Source organism: Chlorocebus sabaeus, chromosome 15, assembly GCF_047675955.1.
Source record: "Chlorocebus sabaeus isolate Y175 chromosome 15, mChlSab1.0.hap1, whole genome shotgun sequence".
In the NCBI taxonomy this organism is placed as follows: Eukaryota; Metazoa; Chordata; class Mammalia; order Primates; family Cercopithecidae; genus Chlorocebus; species Chlorocebus sabaeus.
This window is the reverse complement of record NC_132918.1, coordinates 52,254,398-52,275,201: the sequence shown is the minus strand read 5'-3', so window position 1 is coordinate 52,275,201 and position 20,804 is coordinate 52,254,398. Positions and strand designations below refer to the sequence as shown.

At 41.3% G+C, this 20,804-nt stretch overlaps 1 protein-coding gene across 6 annotated transcripts in view; it reads right to left on the bottom strand.

The window, feature by feature from the left end:
* PIK3CB (phosphatidylinositol-4,5-bisphosphate 3-kinase catalytic subunit beta) overlaps window positions 1–20,804 on the bottom strand; it is a 183,726-nt gene that overhangs the window by 101,749 nt on the left and 61,173 nt on the right. For all 6 annotated transcript variants that reach the window (XM_073023562.1, XM_073023563.1, XM_073023564.1 and 3 more), the window contains 2 exons: window positions 10,201–10,387; window positions 6,043–6,268 (listed from right to left, as the gene is read on the bottom strand). In XM_073023562.1, coding sequence (XP_072879663.1) covers window positions 6,043–6,268; window positions 10,201–10,371 — 397 coding nt within the window. In that variant the 5' untranslated portion in view covers window positions 10,372–10,387. The remainder of the gene's footprint in view (window positions 1–6,042; window positions 6,269–10,200; window positions 10,388–20,804) is intronic.

Genomic DNA, 20,804 nt, shown 5'->3' with positions numbered 1-20,804 from the left:
CAAAGTATTGGGAATAAGCCCCCACGCTCGGCCAATGTGATGTTTTGATACATGTATACATTGTGCAATGATCAAATCTGGCTAATTAGCATATCTATCACCTCAAATATTTATCATTTCTTTGTGAAGAGAACATTTTAAAATTCTCTCATAGCTATTTTGAAATATACAATACATTATTATTAACTATAGTCATGGTGCTATGCAATAGAATAGGGGTAGGGGTGGTTTTGGGATGAAACTGTTCTACCTCAGATCATCAGGCATTAGATTCTCTCTCATTAGAGAGATCCCTGTCATGTGCAGTTCACAATAGGATTCTTCGCATTCACGCTCCTATGAGAATCTAATGCTACCACTGATCTGACAGGAAGCGAAGTTCAGATGGTAATGCTCACCCAACCCACTGCTCACCTCCTGCTGTGCGGCCTTGTTCCTAACCAGGAACAGGGAGCAGAGGAGAACCCCTGCAATAGAACACCAGAACTTATTCCTGCTGAAACTTTGTATCCATTGACCAATGTCTCCCCTTTCCCAGCTCAATACACCCCTTTATCTGTCCCCAACTGGCCCTGGTAACTACCATTCTACTGTTTACTTTGAGTAGCTGAACTTCAGTGTTCCACATTTAAGTGAGATCACACAGTATCTGAAGGTGACCCTTTCTGACATAGCATAGCAGTTCACACATTGCAATAAAACTATGTTTACTGATCCTCATTTCCCACTGGATTGTGAGGTCTAAGCAAAGGCCATATTACCCATGGTCACGGTAAAATTTCAAGTATAAACACTCAATACTATTGAACTGCAATGTTTTGGTAATATTTTACCAAATACCAAACTTAATGTTTTGGTAATATTTTTCAATAAATTATGAATAAGGGACTCTGTTCGTGTAACTGTTAGAATCACATAAAAAATAAAGCTTTCATTTATTCCAGACTCACTGAATCCCAATCTCTGAGCATATTCATTTTAAGAAACTGATACAACCTAAATTTGGGAACCACCATAAAGATCTCTCAAAAACAGAAATTTTACCAAAAATACGAACACTTTGGGCTAAGTAATTTAATTTTAAACCTAGCTAATACCCTACATACCTTCTTATAAGAGAATCTAACAGCAAAGCTTAAATCTTCCTTAAGACTACTGTAAAATTTATAATCAAATATAATTTTTAAACTAAAAAAGTACTGAGTGAACAATTTATTCACACTAAAGAGGGTGTTAAAATCCTACAGAGTAGGCCAGGCATGGTGGCTCACACCTGTAATCCCAGCACGTTGGAAGGCTTCAGGCAGGCAGATCGCTTGAGGTCAGGAGTTCGAAACCAGCCTAGCCAACATGGCAAAACTCTATCTCTACAAAAAATACAAAAATTAGCCAGGTGTGGTGGTGCAATCCTATAATCCCAGCTACTCAGGAGGCTCAGGCACGAGAATCACTTGAACCCAGGAGGCAGAGGTTGCAGTGAGCAAAGATCACGCCACTGCACTCCAGCCTGGACAACCAAGTGAGCCTTTGTGTCCAAAAAAAAAAAAAAAAAAAAAAAAAAAATCCTACAGACTAGCTATTTCCCTCACTTAAGGTATACCACAGGTTTAGATAGGTCAGGAGAAATAAGGGAGTTTACAAATATGTTTTTCAGAATGCTAACAAAATCCTCTGGTTACAATTATTTTACTGAGTGTTTGGAGAAATTAATATAGGGGTGGCATACACCTAACTGCAGAGAACAAACAGAACTCAAACAACAGCTCTGTAAATAATTATTTGGAATAAACACAGGAAAAAAAAGATTAGCCACATCATCTTTCAGGAAAAGGTATTTTTAGCCTAGTCAGGGCAATTACATCTCTAAAGGTTCTACTGTTTTCTTTGGAGAGAGGAGGCAGCAACCTTGTTCCTAAGGTTCAACTGAAATAATTGTTTATTGTTTTCCCAGGAGGCATGGCCTCATCAAGCCCTGGTCATCACTGACAAATCAGCAACTGCAAAAATTGACTTGACTTCTCAAGTATTAAAAGTGAAAATTCATTCTTTTTTTTTTTTTTTTTTTTTGAGACGGAGTCTCGCTCTGTCGCCCAGGCTGGAGTGCAGTGGCCGGATCTCAGCTCACTGCAAGCTCCGCCTCCGGGGTTCACGTCATTCTCCTGCCTCAGCCTCCCGAGTAGCTGGGACTACAGGCACCCGCCACCTCGCCCGGCTAGTTTTTTTGTAGTTTTAGTAGAGACGGGGTTTCACCGTGTTAGCCAGGATGGTCTCGATCTTCTGACCTCGTGATCCACCCGTCTCGGCCTCCCAAAGTGCTGGGATTACAGGCTTGAGCCACCGCGCCCGGCCTGAAAATTCATTCTTAAATACTCAACTTACTCAATTTCTTAAATAATGTTAACATTTAAATTTGTATATATAATTAAAATGCCAAAGAATACAAAAATTAGGCAGGTGTGGTGGTCCCAGCTACTCAGGACTACAGCTGGAGTACAGGACTACAGCTGGACTACAGGACTCAGGACTAGTAGCTGGGACTACAGGTCCCATTCCTATAGTCCCAGCTACTCAGGAAGCCAAGGTGGGAGAATTGCTTGAACCCGGGAGGCGGAGGTTGCAGTGAGCCAAGAAGGTGCCACTACACTCCAGACTGGGTGACAGAGTGAGACTCTGTCTCAAAAAAAAAAAAAAAAAAAATTAATTTCATTAAATTCTAATATAGCTTATACCCCTACACTATGGTAGGTAAGGTTGCCAGGTTAAAAAAAACAGTATGCGCAATTCAATTTGAATTTTAGATAAATAATGAATATGTTTTTAGCATAAACACAGCATATGTAATATTTCAATCTTCAATATTTTTATTTGCCATATCTGGCAGGCATAGAAAGAGGTAATGGTGGCCAGTAATCCATGTTTTGGTAAGTGTTGAGAAGGAGGTAAATTTCAAAGAAATACCAATGCCTTGAAGAAACTTGGCGTACATCCTAGGTAACATAGTAAGATTCCAACTCTACAAAAAAAAAAAAAAAAGAAAAAATTAGCCAGACTTGGTAGCTTGCACTCAGCTACTCAGGAAGCTGAGGTGGGAGGATCACTTGACCCTGGGAGGCTGCGGCTGCAGTGACCCATGGCTACACCACTGCACTCCAGCCTGGGTGACAGAGCAAGACCCTGTCTCAATTTAAAAATAAAAACAAAAACAGCCAGGCGCAGTGACTCACACCTGTAATCCCAGCACTTTGGGAGGCCGAGGCAGGCAGATCACCTGAGGTCAGGAGTTTGAGACCAGCCTGGCCAATATGGTGAAACCCTGTCTCTAATAAAAATAAAAAATTAGCTAGGCATGGTGGCAGGTGCCTGTAATCCCAGCTACTCAGGAGGCTGAGGCAGGAGAATCGCTTGAGCCCGGGAGGCAGAGTTTGCAGTGAGCCAAGACCATGCCACTGCACTCCAGCCTAGGCAACAAAGTGAGACTATCAAAAAAATAAATAAATAAATAAATAAAAATAAAAGTAAAAAGGCCAGCACAATGGCTCACACCTATAATCCTAGCACTTTGGGAGGCAAAGGCAGGTGGATCACTTGGGCTTAGGAGTTTGATACCAGCCCGGGCAACATGCTAAAATCTACATGGGCATGGTGGCATATGCCTGTGGTCTCAGCTACTCACGAGGCTGAGGTAGGAGGATCACTTGAGCCTGGGAGGTTGAGGCTGCAGTGAGCTGAGATCGCACCACTGCACACCAGCCTAGGTGACAGAGAGAGACCCTATTTAAAAAAAAAAAAAAAAAATCAAAAAGAGCTTGGCATACTCTGTGGTACTTTTTGGATTAACAAATATTTTAGCTTCTCTAAATATCATTGTGGTTCTGGTTTGCTTTCTAATATTAGCATGAAAATACAGAAAAGCTAAGTATTTTAATCCACAGAAACAAAAACAAATAAAAGACTTAAAATACACACAATTTAGGCTGGGTGTGGTGGCTCACACCTGTAATCCCAGCACTTTGAGAGGCTGAGGCAGGCAGATCATGAGGTCAAGAGATCGAGACCATCCTGACCAACATGGTGAAACTCCGTCTCTATTAAAAATATAAAAATTAGCTGGGCGTGGTGGCGGGTGCCTGTAGTCCCAGCTGTTCAGGAGGCTGAGGCAGGAGAATCGCTTGAACCCAGGAGGCAGAGGTTGCAGTGAGCCGAGATCACGCCATTGCACTCCAGCCTGGGCAATAGAGCAAGACGCCGTACCAAAAAAAAAAAAAAAAAAAAAAAGAGAGAAAGAGAAAGAAATACATACACTTTATTTAAAAGAAATACATCAAAATATTGTCAGTTGATATACTTGTCCTGGATGATAAGACTATAAGTGGTTTTTTATTCTTTCTCCTCTTCCATATATTCTTCAACTTTTTATGGGCATGAGAACAAAGAGAAAACTTTTTATAATGGATAAAAATTCAAATTCTATAAAAATCTTTGGGCCAGGTGCTGTGGCTCTGAAGGCTGAGGCAGGCAAACAGCTCAAGTCCAGGAGTTTAAGACCAGCCCAGGCAACATCCTGTCTCTACTATAAAAAAAAAAAAAACTAGCTGGGCATGGTGGCTTGCATCTGTATGTAGTCCCAGCTACTTAGGATGCTGAGGTGGGAGGACTGCTTAAGACTACGGGTCGAGTCGAGGATGAAGTGAGCCATGATCGCCCCACTGCACTCTAGCCTGGGCAACAGGGTGAGACCTTATCACCAAAAAACAAAAACAGAAACAAAAAACAAACAAAACAAAACACACCTTTGTAGCTCTAGAAAACAGAAAGGAATACTTTCTAATCAGGTCACTAATATATAAGAAAAAATTCTGTATGATATATAACTATAAACTTGTTAATTGGGAAAATTTTTATTACCAAAAATAAACTAGCCATCCTCTGAAGTAATCAAATATTTTTAAATATCACAGTATCACTTAGTAAACCAACAAGGTTCTATTCTAATGCACTCAGAGGGAGTAGTCCCACAGTATAGTCATTAGCAAGCCTGAATTATTAGAGGTTAAGATCAAAGAATAGTATGTTAAAGCGGATGGTACTGTATTATCCTATAACAGTGAATCTGATCAATACTGATACCCAATCCAGATACATAAACCTCCAGTGGATTTTCTGGTTTTGTATTTAATCTGCAAAGTCCCCTCCTCAGTAACCCTTTGTAGTTCCTAATTCAAGTCAGTACCTTCTCTAAAGCAAGATATTTATATACCATTAGCCCCTGAGACTCCTAATATTATATAGCAAGAGAGACTCCTCCAAGTTCCTGATTGTGTTACTCACAATTTTCTGTGGAATAAATTTGCAAGGAATAATGTGGACGTATTTCCTGACTCTCTACCAAAATAACTTCTACTTAAAGATAATTTCAGTTAAGAAGTAAAATTTGTCAATAACTTATTTATGGAAACATCAAACAGCTTAAACTCTTGGTTGGCATAGAGAGTTGTGTATAAAATATGTTCACTCTATAGGAGCAGTTCATAAGAAACTAAGGATAATGTCTCCCTTAGTGAAGGACTTCTCAAACAATCTGAAGTAAAGCAACAACTTTTTTCCTTCCAATCCATCAAAGACCAATATTTTTGTAAAATAAAAATAAATCAGCCATGCACAGTGGCTCATGCCTATAATCCCAGCACTTTGGAAGGCCAAGGTAGGAGGATCACTTGAGCTCAGGAGTTTGAGACCAGCCTGGACAACACAGCGAGACCCTGTCTCTATTTTTAAAAATTAAATAAATAATAAATCCTTAGACAACAAAAACATACATTAAACATAAGTCCTTGGATGCTATGGCAGTATCATATTGCTAGAGGGCTTTCTAAACATTTATTCTCAAACTCTATACTTACCTTATCTCAAACTGGCAACAACTTACAGATCAGCAGTGGTCCATGGACCACACTTTGAAAAGCAATGTCTTAAATATACTTACTACGTGTGTGTGTGTAGATAGATAGATAAAGAATTCATACTAAGAATTTTTAATATTACCTTTTCCTATAAGGACTCCAATTTTTGAGTCTAATTTTTCCCCTGGGTCACAACTTCTTGTCACTAATTTGAGAACTGGAAGAAAAGGTCTGACATCACAGAGTCTTCGTGTTTCATCTTCAAGCTCCTCATATACAGCAGTCTGGTTCACACATGCAAACATATAGGAGTCAATATCCATAAGGAGGTTGAACATTGGGTAATTGTGAACTTGCTTCCATAACATCTATGAGAAAAAATAAGAAGACGTTTTCTAGAATGGAAACACTTGCTCAAGTGTATAAAGATATAAGGATATTCACTGCAGCACTGTTGGTAAAAATAAACTATGAACAAATCAAATGTTTAGCAATAAAGGATTGGTTAAATGAATTACAGAATATTACAGAACTGTAAAAATAATAGAAATACATACAGAAAAATAGAAAAAATATAAATTCATTCTGAAATGGAAAACCATACCAAATATTCAAGTTTTCTCAAAATAGCAAATTATAAGAGAGTATATATGGTATTATCCCATGTTTATAGGGTAATATAATGGCATAGTAATATAATGCACAAAAAATGCATTATAAATGAAATTACTGGCCGGGCATGGTGGCTCACGCCTGTAATCCCAGCACTTTGGGAGGCCGAGGCAGGCAGATCACAAGGTCAGGAGATCGAGACCACGGTGAAACCCCGTCTCTATTAAAAATACAAAAAATTAGCCAGGCGCTGTGGGGGTGCCTGTAGTCCCAGCTACTCAGGAGGCTGAGGCAGGAGAATGGCGTGAACCCGGGAGGCGGAGCTTGCAGTGAACTGAGATAGCACCACTGCACTCCAGCTTGGGCGACAGAGCGAGACTCCATCTCAAAAAAAAAAAAAAAAAAGAAATTACTAAAAGCAAATTATCTATGACAAGACTCAATGAAAACTTTCATATTTCACATTCCTGTGAAATATTTCTTTTTTGATCACTCCTGATCAAAAAAAATTTAAATGTAAAGTATGTATCACACTTCCATACAATATTTATTTTTGTCCAGTATTCTTTTCTTTTATCAGGGATAAACTTACTAACACTGTCCTGTCAGAATGATAATAATCAATTTCTCAACATCTCTTTCCACGTCTCCTGGATGAGATAATATAAAAGTTCACCACACAAAAACAAAGAGGGACTGCATATTTTGTCAACAGCCAGTACAAAAGCTAAGAGCTGAAAATAACAGACCAGAAGTAAAAATTGTGGCCAATCCTCAGGTCAGATTCAGTTACATAAAACATACAGGAGAAACTACAAGCAACCATAATAAAAAAAATAGGTAACTTTTTATTCTTAAGGCTCAAAATAGTAAAAGAAAATTAAGAAAAAAAGGTAAACTGAACTTCACCAAAATTTAAAACTTCTGTACAGCAAAAGACATTATCAAGAGAATGAAAAGGCAACCAACAAAATGGGAGGTAATATTTGCAAATCATATCTATCTGACAAGACATTAATATCCAGAATATATAAAGAACTCCTGGCCGGGCGCGGTGGCTCAAGCCTGTAATCCCAGCACTTTGGGAGGCCGAGACGGGCGGATCACGAGGTCAGGAGATCGAGACCATCCTGGCTAACACGGTGAAACCCTGTCTCTACTAAAAATACAAAAAACTAGCCGGGCGAGGTGGCGGGCGCCTGTAGTCCCAGCTACTCCGGAGGCTGAGGCAGGAGAATGGCGTAAACCCGGGAGGCGGAGCTTGCAGTGAGCTGAGATCCGGCCACTGCAGTCCAGCCCGGGCTACAGAGCAAGACTCCGTCTCAAAAAAAAAAAAAAAAAAAAAAAAAGAACTCCTACAACTCGATAACAAAAAACAAAGTTTAAAAATCAGTACAGGTCTAGAAAAGACAATTCTCCAAAAAAGATACAAATGACCAGTAAGCACGTAAAAAGATGCTCAACATCATTAGTCATGAAGGAAATGCACATAAAAACCACAATGAGGCTGGGTGCAGTGGTTCACGTCGGTAATCCCAGCACTTTGGGAAGCCATGGTGGGCAGATCACGAGGTCAAGAGATCGAGACCATCCTGGCCAACATGGTGAAACCCAGTCTCTACTAAAAATACAAAAATTAGCTGGGCATGGTGGCATGCACCCAGCTACTCAGGAGGCTGAAGCAGGAGAATCACTGGAACCCCGGAGGCAGAGGTTGCAGTGAGCCGAGATCGTGACACTGCACTCCAGCCTGGTGACAGAGTGAGACTCCGTCTCAAAAACACAAAAAAACCACAATGAGATACCACTTCACATCCATTAGGATGGATATTATTAAACACTCACACACACACACACACACACACACACACACACACAAAATACGGCATGTGCTTGTTGTCTCAGCTACTTGGGAGGCTGAGGTGGGAGAATTGCTTGAATTCAGCCAAGAGTCTGAGTTCAGCCTGGGCAACATAACAAGATCATATCTCTTAGACAAACAAAAAAAGGAAAGAAATAATGAAAGGAAGGAAGGAAGGAAGGAAGGAAGGAAGGGAGGGAGGGAGGGAGGAGGGAGGAGGGGGAGGGGGAAGTGGAGGGGGAGGGGGAAGTGGAGGGGGAGGAGGAAGTGGAGGGGGAGGGGGAGGGGAGGGAGAGGGGGAGGGGAGGGGGAGGGGAGGGGGAGGGGGAGGGGGAGGGAGGAAGGAAGAAGAGAGGGAAGGAGGGAGGGAGGGAGGAAGGGACAGAGGGAGGGAGGGCGGGAGGAGAAAATAGCATGTGTTGGCCAGTGTGTAGACAAACTGGAACACTGTACACTGCTGGTCCCAACATTATATGGTGCAGCCACTGTGGAAAACAGTGTGGCGATTCCTCAAAAGTTAAAATATAGAATTACCACTGTGAATCAACAATCACACTTCTAGGTATATACCCAAAAGAACTGAAAGCAGGAATTCAAACAGACATTTATACTCCAAAGTTCAGAGCAGCATAATATTCACAATAGCCAAAAGCTGGAAGCCAACCCAAATGTTCAACAACAGATAAATATACAAAATGTGGCATATACATACAATGAAATATTATTCAGCCATAAAAGGGAACGAAACTAGGATATATGCTACAACATGGATGAACTTTAAAAACATTATGCTATGTAAGCCAACCACAAAAGGATAACTATTTATTGTATGTTTCCACTTATATAAAGTACTTAGAATCGGCAAACTGACAGAGATGGAAAACAGAATAAAAATAAACAGGAATTGAGGGAAGGGGCAGTTATGGGTATGAAGTTTCTGTTTGGGACGATGGGAAAGTGCTGGAAATGGATACTGGTGATGGTTGCACAGCATTGTGAATGCACACCTAAAAATGTCTAAATAGTAAATTTTAGGCTATGTATATTTTACAATAAAAAAGGAGATAAATAGTTAATCTAATGTGAAATACAGCCATAGGACTCCATACTTGTCACTGGTGACTATAAAAATAGGTGCACCATGAGCCTATGAGATGCTTAAGTCAATTCTGTATTTTCTTTTTACTTTAAGGATCATGCCATTTTAGAATTACAGTCTCTCTGAAGAAAAAGCTCAGAAAGGAGTTACAAGGCTTGTCCAAAGTCAAGAGTTTTCAAGGGTATATCATAAATATGTTTTCTTAAAAATACCATAACTCTTGATTTTCACATTGGGTTCAGCTTTTTGAAAAACATTAGAGACAAAGTTTAGAAAAACAAGTTCATGTATATGCTGGTTTTTACAAATTAATGGTGCACATGAATTTACTTTAAAAACTAATGCAACAGAAAAGGCAAGCCAGCTGAGGGAAAAATATCTGGTGAACAGCAGAAAAGTCTGACTTCCCCCAAGAGTCAAGGAAAAGGGGAAGAGAAGAAAAACAAGACAAGAGAAAATGAACCAAAAATCACATTTTTAAAAAGTGTGACAAGCTCAAAGACAGTAATTTCAAAGACTTGAACTTAAAAGAAAATCTTCTTGACAGTTTAAATAACCCAAACAAACATTTAAAACTAGCTAACGTAAGCTAAGTTTTCTTAATTACTATCACCTCATTAGTATCATTATCACATAAAATTTACATTAACATTTTCTATTATAGAATGATATTTCCCCCTAAGTGACATAGTATGCTAAACACACAGAAAATATACCTATTAACCTACCTGCTTAATATAAGAAATGGTAGCTTCCCGAGGTACCTCCAACTGGATATAAATCCCAGTGGGCAAAAGGAAATCCACAGGTATGGAGCCATCAGATGCTATCTGTGAATCCACCGCCCAGATGTCAAGGATGTCTGCCATAGCAGGAGGCATTATGAAACTGAAGCACATTCATAACCACAGGGCCCTAGAAATCAGTAATTAAAAGACAGCAAAACAACCATCAGCCAAATTTTACACGAAGATATGATAGAGACCACTAATCTACAATTAGTCCTTAGATTTCAATATAGCCAATAATGTAACAGGAGGCCAATTAAATAATGTGACATTTTAAAAACCAAGAGTAAGTCAGCAGAAATAAATTATTTAAATACACTTTTATCACTTCACAAATTATATATATGTACATCATCCAATCCATACCAGCAACTAAAGGAAAAAAATTATTCATATATATACACACACACACACATATATATGTATACACACACACACCACATTGATTCAAATTCAACATAAATACATGACATCTGAATAAACTGTAGGCTTAAGGATTACAGGTCCTAAGAATTTTAGTTAACCACCACTCAACAGGTAATTTTCTCCAAACTTTATTTAGAAAGTATTAGCTTCTTAGGCTGAGTTTTTCTCTGCAAATTCCAATGAAAATTACAATCAAGAGGGCCCTCTCTCAACAAGGACAATTGTCTTTCTTTCTTTCTTTTTTTTTTCTTGAGACGCAGTCTTGCTCTGTCGCCCAGGCTGGAGTACAGTGGCGAGATCTCGGCTCACTGCAAGCTCTGCCACCTGGGTTCACGCCATTCTCCTGCCTCAGCCTCCCGCTTAGCTAGGACTACAGGCGCCCGTCACCATGCCCGGCTAATTCTTTTGTATTTTTAGTAGAGATGGGGTTTCACCGTGTTAGCCAGAATGGTCTCTATCTCCTGACCTCATGATCTGCCTGCCTCGGCCTCCCAAAGTGCTGGGATTACAGGCGTGAGCCACCGTGCCCGGCCAACAAGGACAAGTTTCTATCAACCTCATGGCCCATCCCATAAGCATTAAAAACACCAAATCCCTCAAAACAGATAGCAAGGCCCCTTGTGCTATTTCTCTGGCCTATTTTTCTTGTTCTCCCATCACTCTACAGCCCAAGACTGGTGTCACAGTGCCTTCTGCGTTCCTGCTGCTAGACCTATGTTCTCATGGGGAATAAACTCCTCATATCAAAACAAATGCACTATCCCAACAAAAGCACCCTTTAATAGTGCCATTTAAGTCTTACCTATTCCTTAAGGGCTTCCTTCAAGTAGATACAACAATAATAATTGGAAGAACATGAGCGCCGAAGTTAAATGAATCAAGGTTCATTTAACAACTATGCAATTAATGAAAGTGTCATATCAGAAGAGACAGGAGGCCAGGCACAGTGGCCCATGCCTGTAACACCATTACTTGGGGAGGCTTAGATGGGTGGATCACTTGAGTCCAGGAGTTTGAGACCAGCCTGGGCAACAAACAAGACTCCGTCTCTACAAAAAATACAAAAAAGTGGCCAGGCATGGTGGTGCGTGCCTGTAGTCCCAGCTACTTGGGAGACTGAGGGAGGAGGACTGCTTGAGCCTAAGAATCCAAGGCTGCAGTGAGCTAAAATAGTGCCACTGCACTCCAGCCTGGACAACAAAGTGAGACCCCATCTCAAAAAAATAAAAATTTAAAAAAAATTTTAGAAGTTCTTTTGCTAATAAATGGAAAATGAATAATAAATTAGAAAATCACAATTTTGCAACTGCTAATGAACTAACAGATCTAGGCAATGATCATTAATGGATGCTAAAGACATAAATAATAATAAGGTTAAAGGAGAAGAAACTTTACAACCTGTGTCTGTCTTGTTGACACTACAGGAATCCCCTGATCTAAGCATCACTAAAAGTGGGACTATCAGACATGTGTCTCCTCATGAAATGCAATAGTCAGTACTTACCATTCACACAAAACAAAACTGAACTTGAATCTAATCAAGTCTTTAGATCTAATCAAGTCTTTAGATCTATGTGCCAGTTTACAGGAAACAGAGAAAGAAGTTAAATACTTCAAGGAAGCACTCAGTCAGGTAGAGAATGTGGCATCTTCAATAAAACAAATGATATGATTTCTCCAGCTAATCAATAACAAGAAGAGGAGGAAGAAGATGGTGGAAGGACTGTTAAAGAATTTAAAAAACACTTAGGAGACACAGCCAAATCCAATGTTACCTGGAACAAATCAACTATAAAAAACTATCTTGGTCAGGCACTGTGGCTCACGCCTGTAATCTCAGCACTTAAAGAGGCAAAGGCAGGTGGATCACAAGGTCAGGAGTTCAAGACCAGCCTGGCCAATATGGTGAAACCCATCTCTACTAAAAATACAAAAATTAGCCATGCATGGTAGCAGGCACCTGTAATCCCAGCTACTCAGAAGGCTGAGGCAGGAGAATTGCCTGGGAGGCAGAACTTGCAGTGAGCCTAGACAGCACCACTGCACTCCAGCCTGGGTAACAGAGTGAGACTCCGTCTCAAAAAAAAATAAAAATAAAAAAATTAGTCAGGGGTGCGCACCTGTAGTCCCAGCTACTCGGGGGGCTGAGACAGAAGAATCGCTTGAACCAGGAAGGCGGAGGTTGCAGTGAGCTGAGATCACGCCACTGCACTCCAGCCTGGGCGACAGAGTGAAACTTCATCTCAAAAAAAAACCAAACAACTATCTTTGGGCCAGGCACGGTGGCTTACGCCTGTAATCCCAGTACTTTGGGAGGCCAAGGCGGATGGATCACCTGAGGTCAGGAGTTCAAGACCAGCCTGACTGACGTGGTGAAACCCCGTCTCTACTAAAAATACAAAAAAATTAGCTAGGCAAGGTGGTGCATGCCTGTAATCCCAGCTACTCAGGAGGCTGAGGTAGGAGAATCGCCTGTACCGAAGAGGCGGAGGTTGCATTGAGCAGAGATTGCACCACTGCACTGCAGCCTGGGCGACAAGAGCAAAAATCCATCTCAAAAAAAACCCAAAAAACAAAAAAACAAAACTATCTTTGAAATAATATGGGAAATTTAAATATGGATTCACTGTAAGCTCCTTGACGAGATATAATGTCTAGTGGTCTTACTTTTAGCCATGCTAAGATTGATCAGAGAATTCATGTATTGTCAGCATGCTTTTTAAAGTACTGTTTCTTACCACAGTAATGGAAAGGTCTCTATACTTAGGAACTCTTAACCAACAAACTTTCATAAACACGAACAAAACTATGCAGTCACTACACATGTTATTAAGGCACTGGTCCTAAAATTAAGCAAATCACTTCAGAGCAGCCTTTGAATATTTTGTGCAGGAGTTTCTCAATCTTGCAAGTAATAAGCATTCAATAAGTATCTGCTGAATGAAAACATGCTGTATTAACTTATAAAGACCACACTTTGCAGGGCCAGGTTGGGTAGATCAGCCTATAATCTCAGCATTTTGAGAAGCCGAAGCAAGTAGACTGCTTGAGTTTGAGACCAGCCTGGGCCACATGGTGAAACCTTGTCTCTACTAAAAATACAAAAAAATTAGCCAGGCATGGTGGTGGGTGCCTATAATCCCAGCTACCAGTGAGGCTGAGGCAGGAGAATAGCTTGACCCCAGAAGGTAGAGGTTGCAGTGAGCCGAGATTGCAACACTGCACTCCAGCCTGGGCAACAGAGCGAGACTCTGCCTCAAAAAAAAAAAACAATAAAAAGAAAAACTATACTTTGTTTATATATTCAAATACTGCCATGCAAAGCTAGAGGTGGAAGCAGCTACTGAACAAGTCACTCAAGTACTATGTGTAACCAAGAGCTGCCAACAAAAGCTAGGAGGAGAAATGAAAGTTAATACGTATGTATGTATGTATGTGTGTACATATGTATGTATGTATTTAGAGATGGAGTCTCACTCTGTTGCCCAGGCTGGAGTGTAGTGGCGTGATCTCATCTCACTGCAACTTCCACCTCCCAGGTTCAAGCGATTCTCTGCTTCAGCCTCCTGAGTAGCTGGGATTACAGGCGCACACCACCACACCCGGCTAATTTTTTAATTTTAATAGAGATGGTGTTTCACCACGTTGGTCAGACTAGTCTCGAACTCCTGACCTCATGATCTGCCTGCCTCGGCCTTCCAAAGTGCTGGGATTACAGGCATGAGCCACCACGTCCGGCCTAAAAGTTAGCATTTAAAATTGAGGAGGGTTTATGAAACATCAGCCATCTGTCACAGAATTAGAATCATAATAAACCTGTACACGCCCCTGGTTTCTTCAACACAGATTTTTGTCAAGACTCTCAGAACTGAAACCAAATCACCCAATTAATACAATACTAATAAAAGAGCATGAAACTAGAAAAATAAAACTCTGGGATCTCACCCTTACCAGATGGTTGGAAATGGTAAGGCATCTGAGGCATAGTGCCCAGAGCAGCAATCTTTTCAAAGAGACTGACTGTATCTCACCAGCACTCCCATCCTATAGCATCAACTTCCAAGGCATAAAATTCTAAACTTCAAAGCATTAGAGAAAATGTATTAAGGTAGACAAAAAAATGTCTTGATGAAATTATTATATCTAAAATGAATTACGAGGCTAGGAGTAGTGACTCATGTCTGTAATCCCAGCATTTTGGGAGGCCAAGGCAGGAAGATTGCTTGAGCCCAGGAGTTCAAGACCAGCCTGGGCCACATAGTGAGACTTCATCTATCAAAAAAAAAAAAAAAAAAAAAAATTAGCCAGGAGTTGTGGCATGCAGCTGTGGTCCCAGCTACTAGGGAGGCTAAGGCAGGAGGATCACTTGAGCCCAGGAGGTTGAGGCTGCAGTGTGCTGTTAATTGCACTACTGCACTCCAGCCTGGGCAAGAGAGTAAGACTATGTCTCAAAAAATAAAATAAAAAATAAAATGAATTATGAGACAGGGCATGGCAGCTCATGCCTATAATCCTAGCACTTTGGGAGGCCAAGGTTGAAGAACTACTTGAGGTCAGGAGTTCGAGAACAGCACAGGCAACAAAGCAAGACTCTAATTTAAAACAAATTGAATTATGAGAATGAATTCATGATTGGGCCCCTACTTTCCTTCTTCTCTAAATCTGTCATTCAACACATAGGATCCTTAGTCCAGTCATGCTGAACCACTGGTACTTGCCAGCATATCCCACATTCTCTCCTGCCTCCTACTTTAAACAGATTATTCCCTCTCCCTAAGATGTCCTCAGCTCCATATTGCCTGACCAAGTCTTATTCTTCTAGATTCCCGGAAACCTTCCCTGACACTCCTCTGTGTGTCTCAAGCACCCAGGACATATCTGTGACAGCACTGAAGCACACTGTATTAAAGCTCACTGTGTACTCATCTCTCCTTAGTTTCATATTATTTCTAGCTCTTTAGCTCCTGGTACATACTAGGCTCTCAATAAATAATCACATATGGTTAAATGAAGAAACGAATAACAAATCCTATAGAATTTGTGAGAAGGAGGCCGGGCGCAGTGGCTCACGCCTATAATCCACTAGCACTTTGGGAGGCGAATCACTTGAGGTCAGGAGTTCGAGACCAGCATGGCCAACGTGGCAAAAACTGTCTCTACTAAAAATACAAAAATTCACCAGGCATGGTGGCGGGCACTTGTGGTCCCAGCTACTCAGGAAGCTGGGGCAGGAGAATTGTTTGAAACTGAGAGATGGAAGTTGCAGTGAGCCAAGATGATGTCACTGCACTCCGGCATGGATGACAGAGCAAGACTTCATCTCCAAAAAAGAAAAGAATTTGATAGTAGGACAATTATATTGGATATTACAAATGTGATTTAAATCATGCTTGACAGGAAAACTTGAACCTTGCAACCTTCAATGTAGTCTTTCAGCACTTACTCTAAGAAATACAATAAACAGCCTCCACAAGTGATACCTTTATATGAAATCAAAATATTTTACCAATACATAGATAAAATGCCATACATATCTACATATCCTACAACTCCTTAAGAAAACTAGCTAGGTGTAGTGCTTATGCCTATAATTCCAGCACTTTGGGAGGCTGAGGTGCGGGAATCACTTGAGCACACGAGTTTGAGACCATCCTAGACAACATGGCAAAAACCCTCTCTTCAAAAAAAAAAAAAAAAAGAAAAAAATTAGCTGGGCATGGGACTACATGGCACACACCTATAGTCCCATCTACCTGGAAGGCTAAGATGGGAGAATCACCTGAGCCCAGGAGGTTGAGGTTGCTATGAGCTGTGATCATGCCACTGCACTCCAGTCTGGGCAACGGAGTGAGACGGAAGGAAGAGGGAAACGAAGTGGGGCGAGGGTGGGGAGAAATAAAAAGGCTGAAATGACTTAACTAAGATATTCAAGTCTATTCGCATGTGGTTTTACAAAATCTCAACCTACATTTCAGGTAGCCCATGTATCTTTCCTTAAAAGAATAAAGTAAAAAATATTAACAAACATATAAAATTCTGTTGCATAGATCAGGCTTTGCCTAATGCTACCATGTCTCAAATACATAAACTCCTGTCATGTGAAGAACATAAAGTGGATCTCACCTATAACTTAAAGATGGCACCCTCACTGTGTTGCAATCCCACTTATATGTTATAGGTGTTTCTGAAAATGATGTATATTTTTAACTAATGTTTGACTATAAAGCTGCTATTTTCAGGATATGGCATCCTCTCTTAAATTTAAATAGGCTGAGGAACTCCCTTGATGTCAAAGGGATAACCATTATTCATTTCTCAAGCTGCAACAGAATGAAAATTATTTAGTATAAAGAAAATAATACAAAAACTCATTTCAGAATAATTCACTAAGCTACACATTTGTTTTATGTACTTTTCTATATCTGTGCTATATTTCACATTTTAAATGTCTTAAAATTTTTTTAATGGCAAAATATATTGCAAAGGCTAAGTACCTTTCTTGTGTTATCTTTAGGTGCATCATAAAGAAAAAATGTATCCTTTACTTTAACAGTTGCCCATGCTTTAAAATAGAAAAATCCTTCCTCACTTACAAAGAAAAATTTTATCCTTTATCAGTTGCCCATGCTTAAAAATAGAAAAATCCTTCCTCGCTTACAAAGAAACATCACACCAATCTCCAAAATCAATTCTCTTATTTACAATTTCAAGGACAAAACCCTCACATTCAAAGTATCAATTGATTCAGAAATATTCTAATGGTTCAGCAACATACTAAAGATGCCTGTAAAGCAGTATTATTGTGTTTAAAGACCTAGAAATGTTTTTCCCAACCAGGAGTAAATCATCAGAGGGAATACTGCAAGGTTAAACATATCTACCTTGATACTGTCATTAGCAATTTACTAATAACTGAGTTAGACTGGCTGTCCAACTTTGTAAACACTCTAGGGAGATATATAGTATTAAGCTAAATATTCTCCAGAAGAATGGTTTTCAATTTTGTCATATTAAATATTCCTTTTTTTTTTTGAGACAAAAAAAAAAGTAGCCGAGCGTGGTGGCACATGCCTGCAATCTCAGCTACTTGGGAGGCTGAGGCAGGAGAACTGCTTGAACCTGGGAGGCAGAAGTTGCAGTGAGCCAAGAGAGCGCCACTGCACTCCAACCTGGGTGACAGATTCTATATCAAAGAAAAAACACAAAAACAAAAAAGCAACAACAACAAAAAAAAACCAAAATATCTGCAGAAAATTCAAAAATCATGCTTATATAAGACATATTTTTTCGTTATATAAAACTGTCCAGTGTACTGCAGGATGTTTGATTATCCACTACATTAACAGTAGCACTTCCCTCAATCACTGTGCCAACAAGAACAAAATCATAACCCAACAAATTTCAAAACCATCTTTTGGGGGCTTCACACAGTCCACTTTCAGAACCACTGCTCTAAAATAATTCCCACTGTTACAGGATCTTTGGGGTGCTGTTTTTCTGGCCAAAAACATCTGTGGCCAGTGGTGCCTTTGCCTTAAGTTTTGACAGGGCCTGCTAGGCTCCTTCCGCCCACTCGGGCTAGGAGGCTGCACTCGACTCACACTGCGGGACTGGATCCCATGCCTGCCAAGGGAGACTGTGTAGAGCAGCAGTGGGGGTGTGAGCAAGCATGGGGTCCAGCCCCTGCAAAGTCAGACATGCCAGTTGCTGTAGCAGGGCAGGCAGCTCCAGGTGCCAGTATGGGCACCAGTTCTCCCTGAGGCTATGGCTGGAGCAGGTGTACCACAAGCAGCTTCCACAGCTGGCACTGGGGGACATGGTGGCACGTGGAAGCTTGGAGATGCCAGGAACCCCAGGGCCCCAAAGAGTCCTAGCTCAGACAGTTCCCAAGTCTGGGCTCCCCAAAGGGCCACAGTTCTTTCCTTCTCTTCACCTGCAATGTGATGAACAAGGGGCATGTTTCTTGTTCATGTAACAGCCCTGTTTGTGTTACAGCTCTTTTAGCCTCAATCAGCAGGTCCCAAGTTCTTGTCCTGCCCCCGTAAGAATGAGGTATGCAGGCAAGTGGAGGGTGAGCAAGACAAAGAGGAGCTTTACTGAGTGACAATAGCTAAGAGGAGGACCTGGAGTGGGTAGCTCCTCTCGGAAGGCAGGTCATCCTGTCATCTCCGCAGCTCTTCAGCAGACAGGAAGCCCTGAAATGGGTAGCTCCTCTCTGCAGCTCTGTTGTGCTGATATCTGCTGCTCTCAACAGAGAGGAGGCCCTGGAGTGGGTAGCTCCTGTCTGCAGCCTGTTGTCCTGATGTCTGCTGCTCTCAACCAAGAGGAGGCCCTGGAACGGGCAGCTCCTCTTTGCAGTTGGTCATCCCGATGTCTGCTCAGCTCTGGCTGAGCCTGGGGCTTTTATGGGCCTCAAAGGGAAGAAATTGCCAACTGGTACACAGGCAGCCATGGGCAGGCCTGGGAAAAGGCACCACAAGTTCCCACTCTAGTCCATGGAACTGGCAGCCTGGCCCCTAGCCTTCAGACCCTCCCTGGCCTGAAGATGGAGCCTCATTGAGGACCCAACCCACTTTCGCCCAGAAACCTGCCTGCCTCCTACTATTGTTCATGGCACCCAGGCTGTAGGTACCGCCTACAGGTCAGCACCAAGCTGCCCTCAGCCTCCCCTCAGCTTCCCTCCTATGCTCATTGGTGACCAAAATCTGGAGGGGGCCAAGGTAGCAGGGGGCTGGCATGTCAACACTACCCTGAGCATGTGCACACCTGGCTGGGCTGTGACAACACCTGGGCTTGGCCCTGACTCTGCTCCAAGGTTGGACTGGGTGCTGACAATAGATAAAAGCCAGACAGAAGAAGCAGGCATTTCTGAGCCTGAGAGGGCAGAGTGGGCCTTCTTGGGCCCCTAAGGAGTATAGGGATGCCTGGTTGGGCAGTTGTATTGGCATGGGAGAGAAGGGCTGGCGGGGGGGAGCAAGGGCAAGGAGTGTGCTCCTGCCTGCTCCATGGAGCAGGAGGCCCAGGTCTGCACCCACACTTTGAGTAGCTGAAGCTGCACCTGGGAAGCTCCCATCCACCAACCTGGAAGGGGTGGGGTCCCCATTTGTTCCCCAGCTCCCACCAGCTCCACAGAGCATGCAGCCCCAGCCACACCTCCTTGCTGCAACTGGCGTGATGGCAGCAGCCACTCTAGATGGTCCACCGCTGCCATCACTACTATTTCTCAAAGTAGCAACAGAGCCTCCATAATTTATCCAGATATAATTATAGCCTACATTTTTCAAAGTAATGAACATAACAGTATACATTTCTACCTGCCAATGAATGATGTTTCCTATATTTGGCTATGTTGTTTTGGGCTAATTCTTGAAGGGTAAAGAAGCTCTAAGTCAAGAAAACTAGACCCTTAACTAATTAGAGGAATGTAAACCCAGTATAACTAGCTCTTAGTTTTCAAGACCTTTAGGAACAAATTTACCAATGAGATATTCAAACTAAAACCACAAGATGACATGTAACTCTTCACAGCTTCATGCACAATCCTTTAAGAAAAGTATTGAGGGAGCGGGCATACTCACAAAATGTGCTGTTCTGCAATTAAAATAGCATGTGTTTTGTCAGACTTAAAACCGTAACATGTTACTTTTAAAAAATGAGGTAACAAACCAATTGGTAACCAATAAATCTTTTGTAGGTATATTTTGAAGGAAATTCAATTATTGCCACTAAGTTGAAAACAAAATATATTCTGCTTTCTATTTCCCTTAGTCACTCTTATTTTACAGGATCACACAAACAATTCAGCCTGAGAGAAGTGACTCAGAGTTTCACATTGGAGGTATCTTAGGAGTTACAGATCCTACCCATTTTAAAGATAAGAAAACTAAAGCTAAGAGAGTTTAAGTAAATTATCCAGGAATACACAGAGACAGAGTCAGACCCAAAAGTCAGATTTTTTTCCCAAAGCAATTAGCATAATTTTCCCCCCTTTTCTTTTTTATTTTTGTATTTAAAGGAAACATCCTTCACAGGCCTACCTAGCCTGGCAAGATCCTCAGTCTTGTATCATTCTTCTGTTTGAGCATCAAAGCAAGAGATCAAAGGCTGAGGACAAGCAG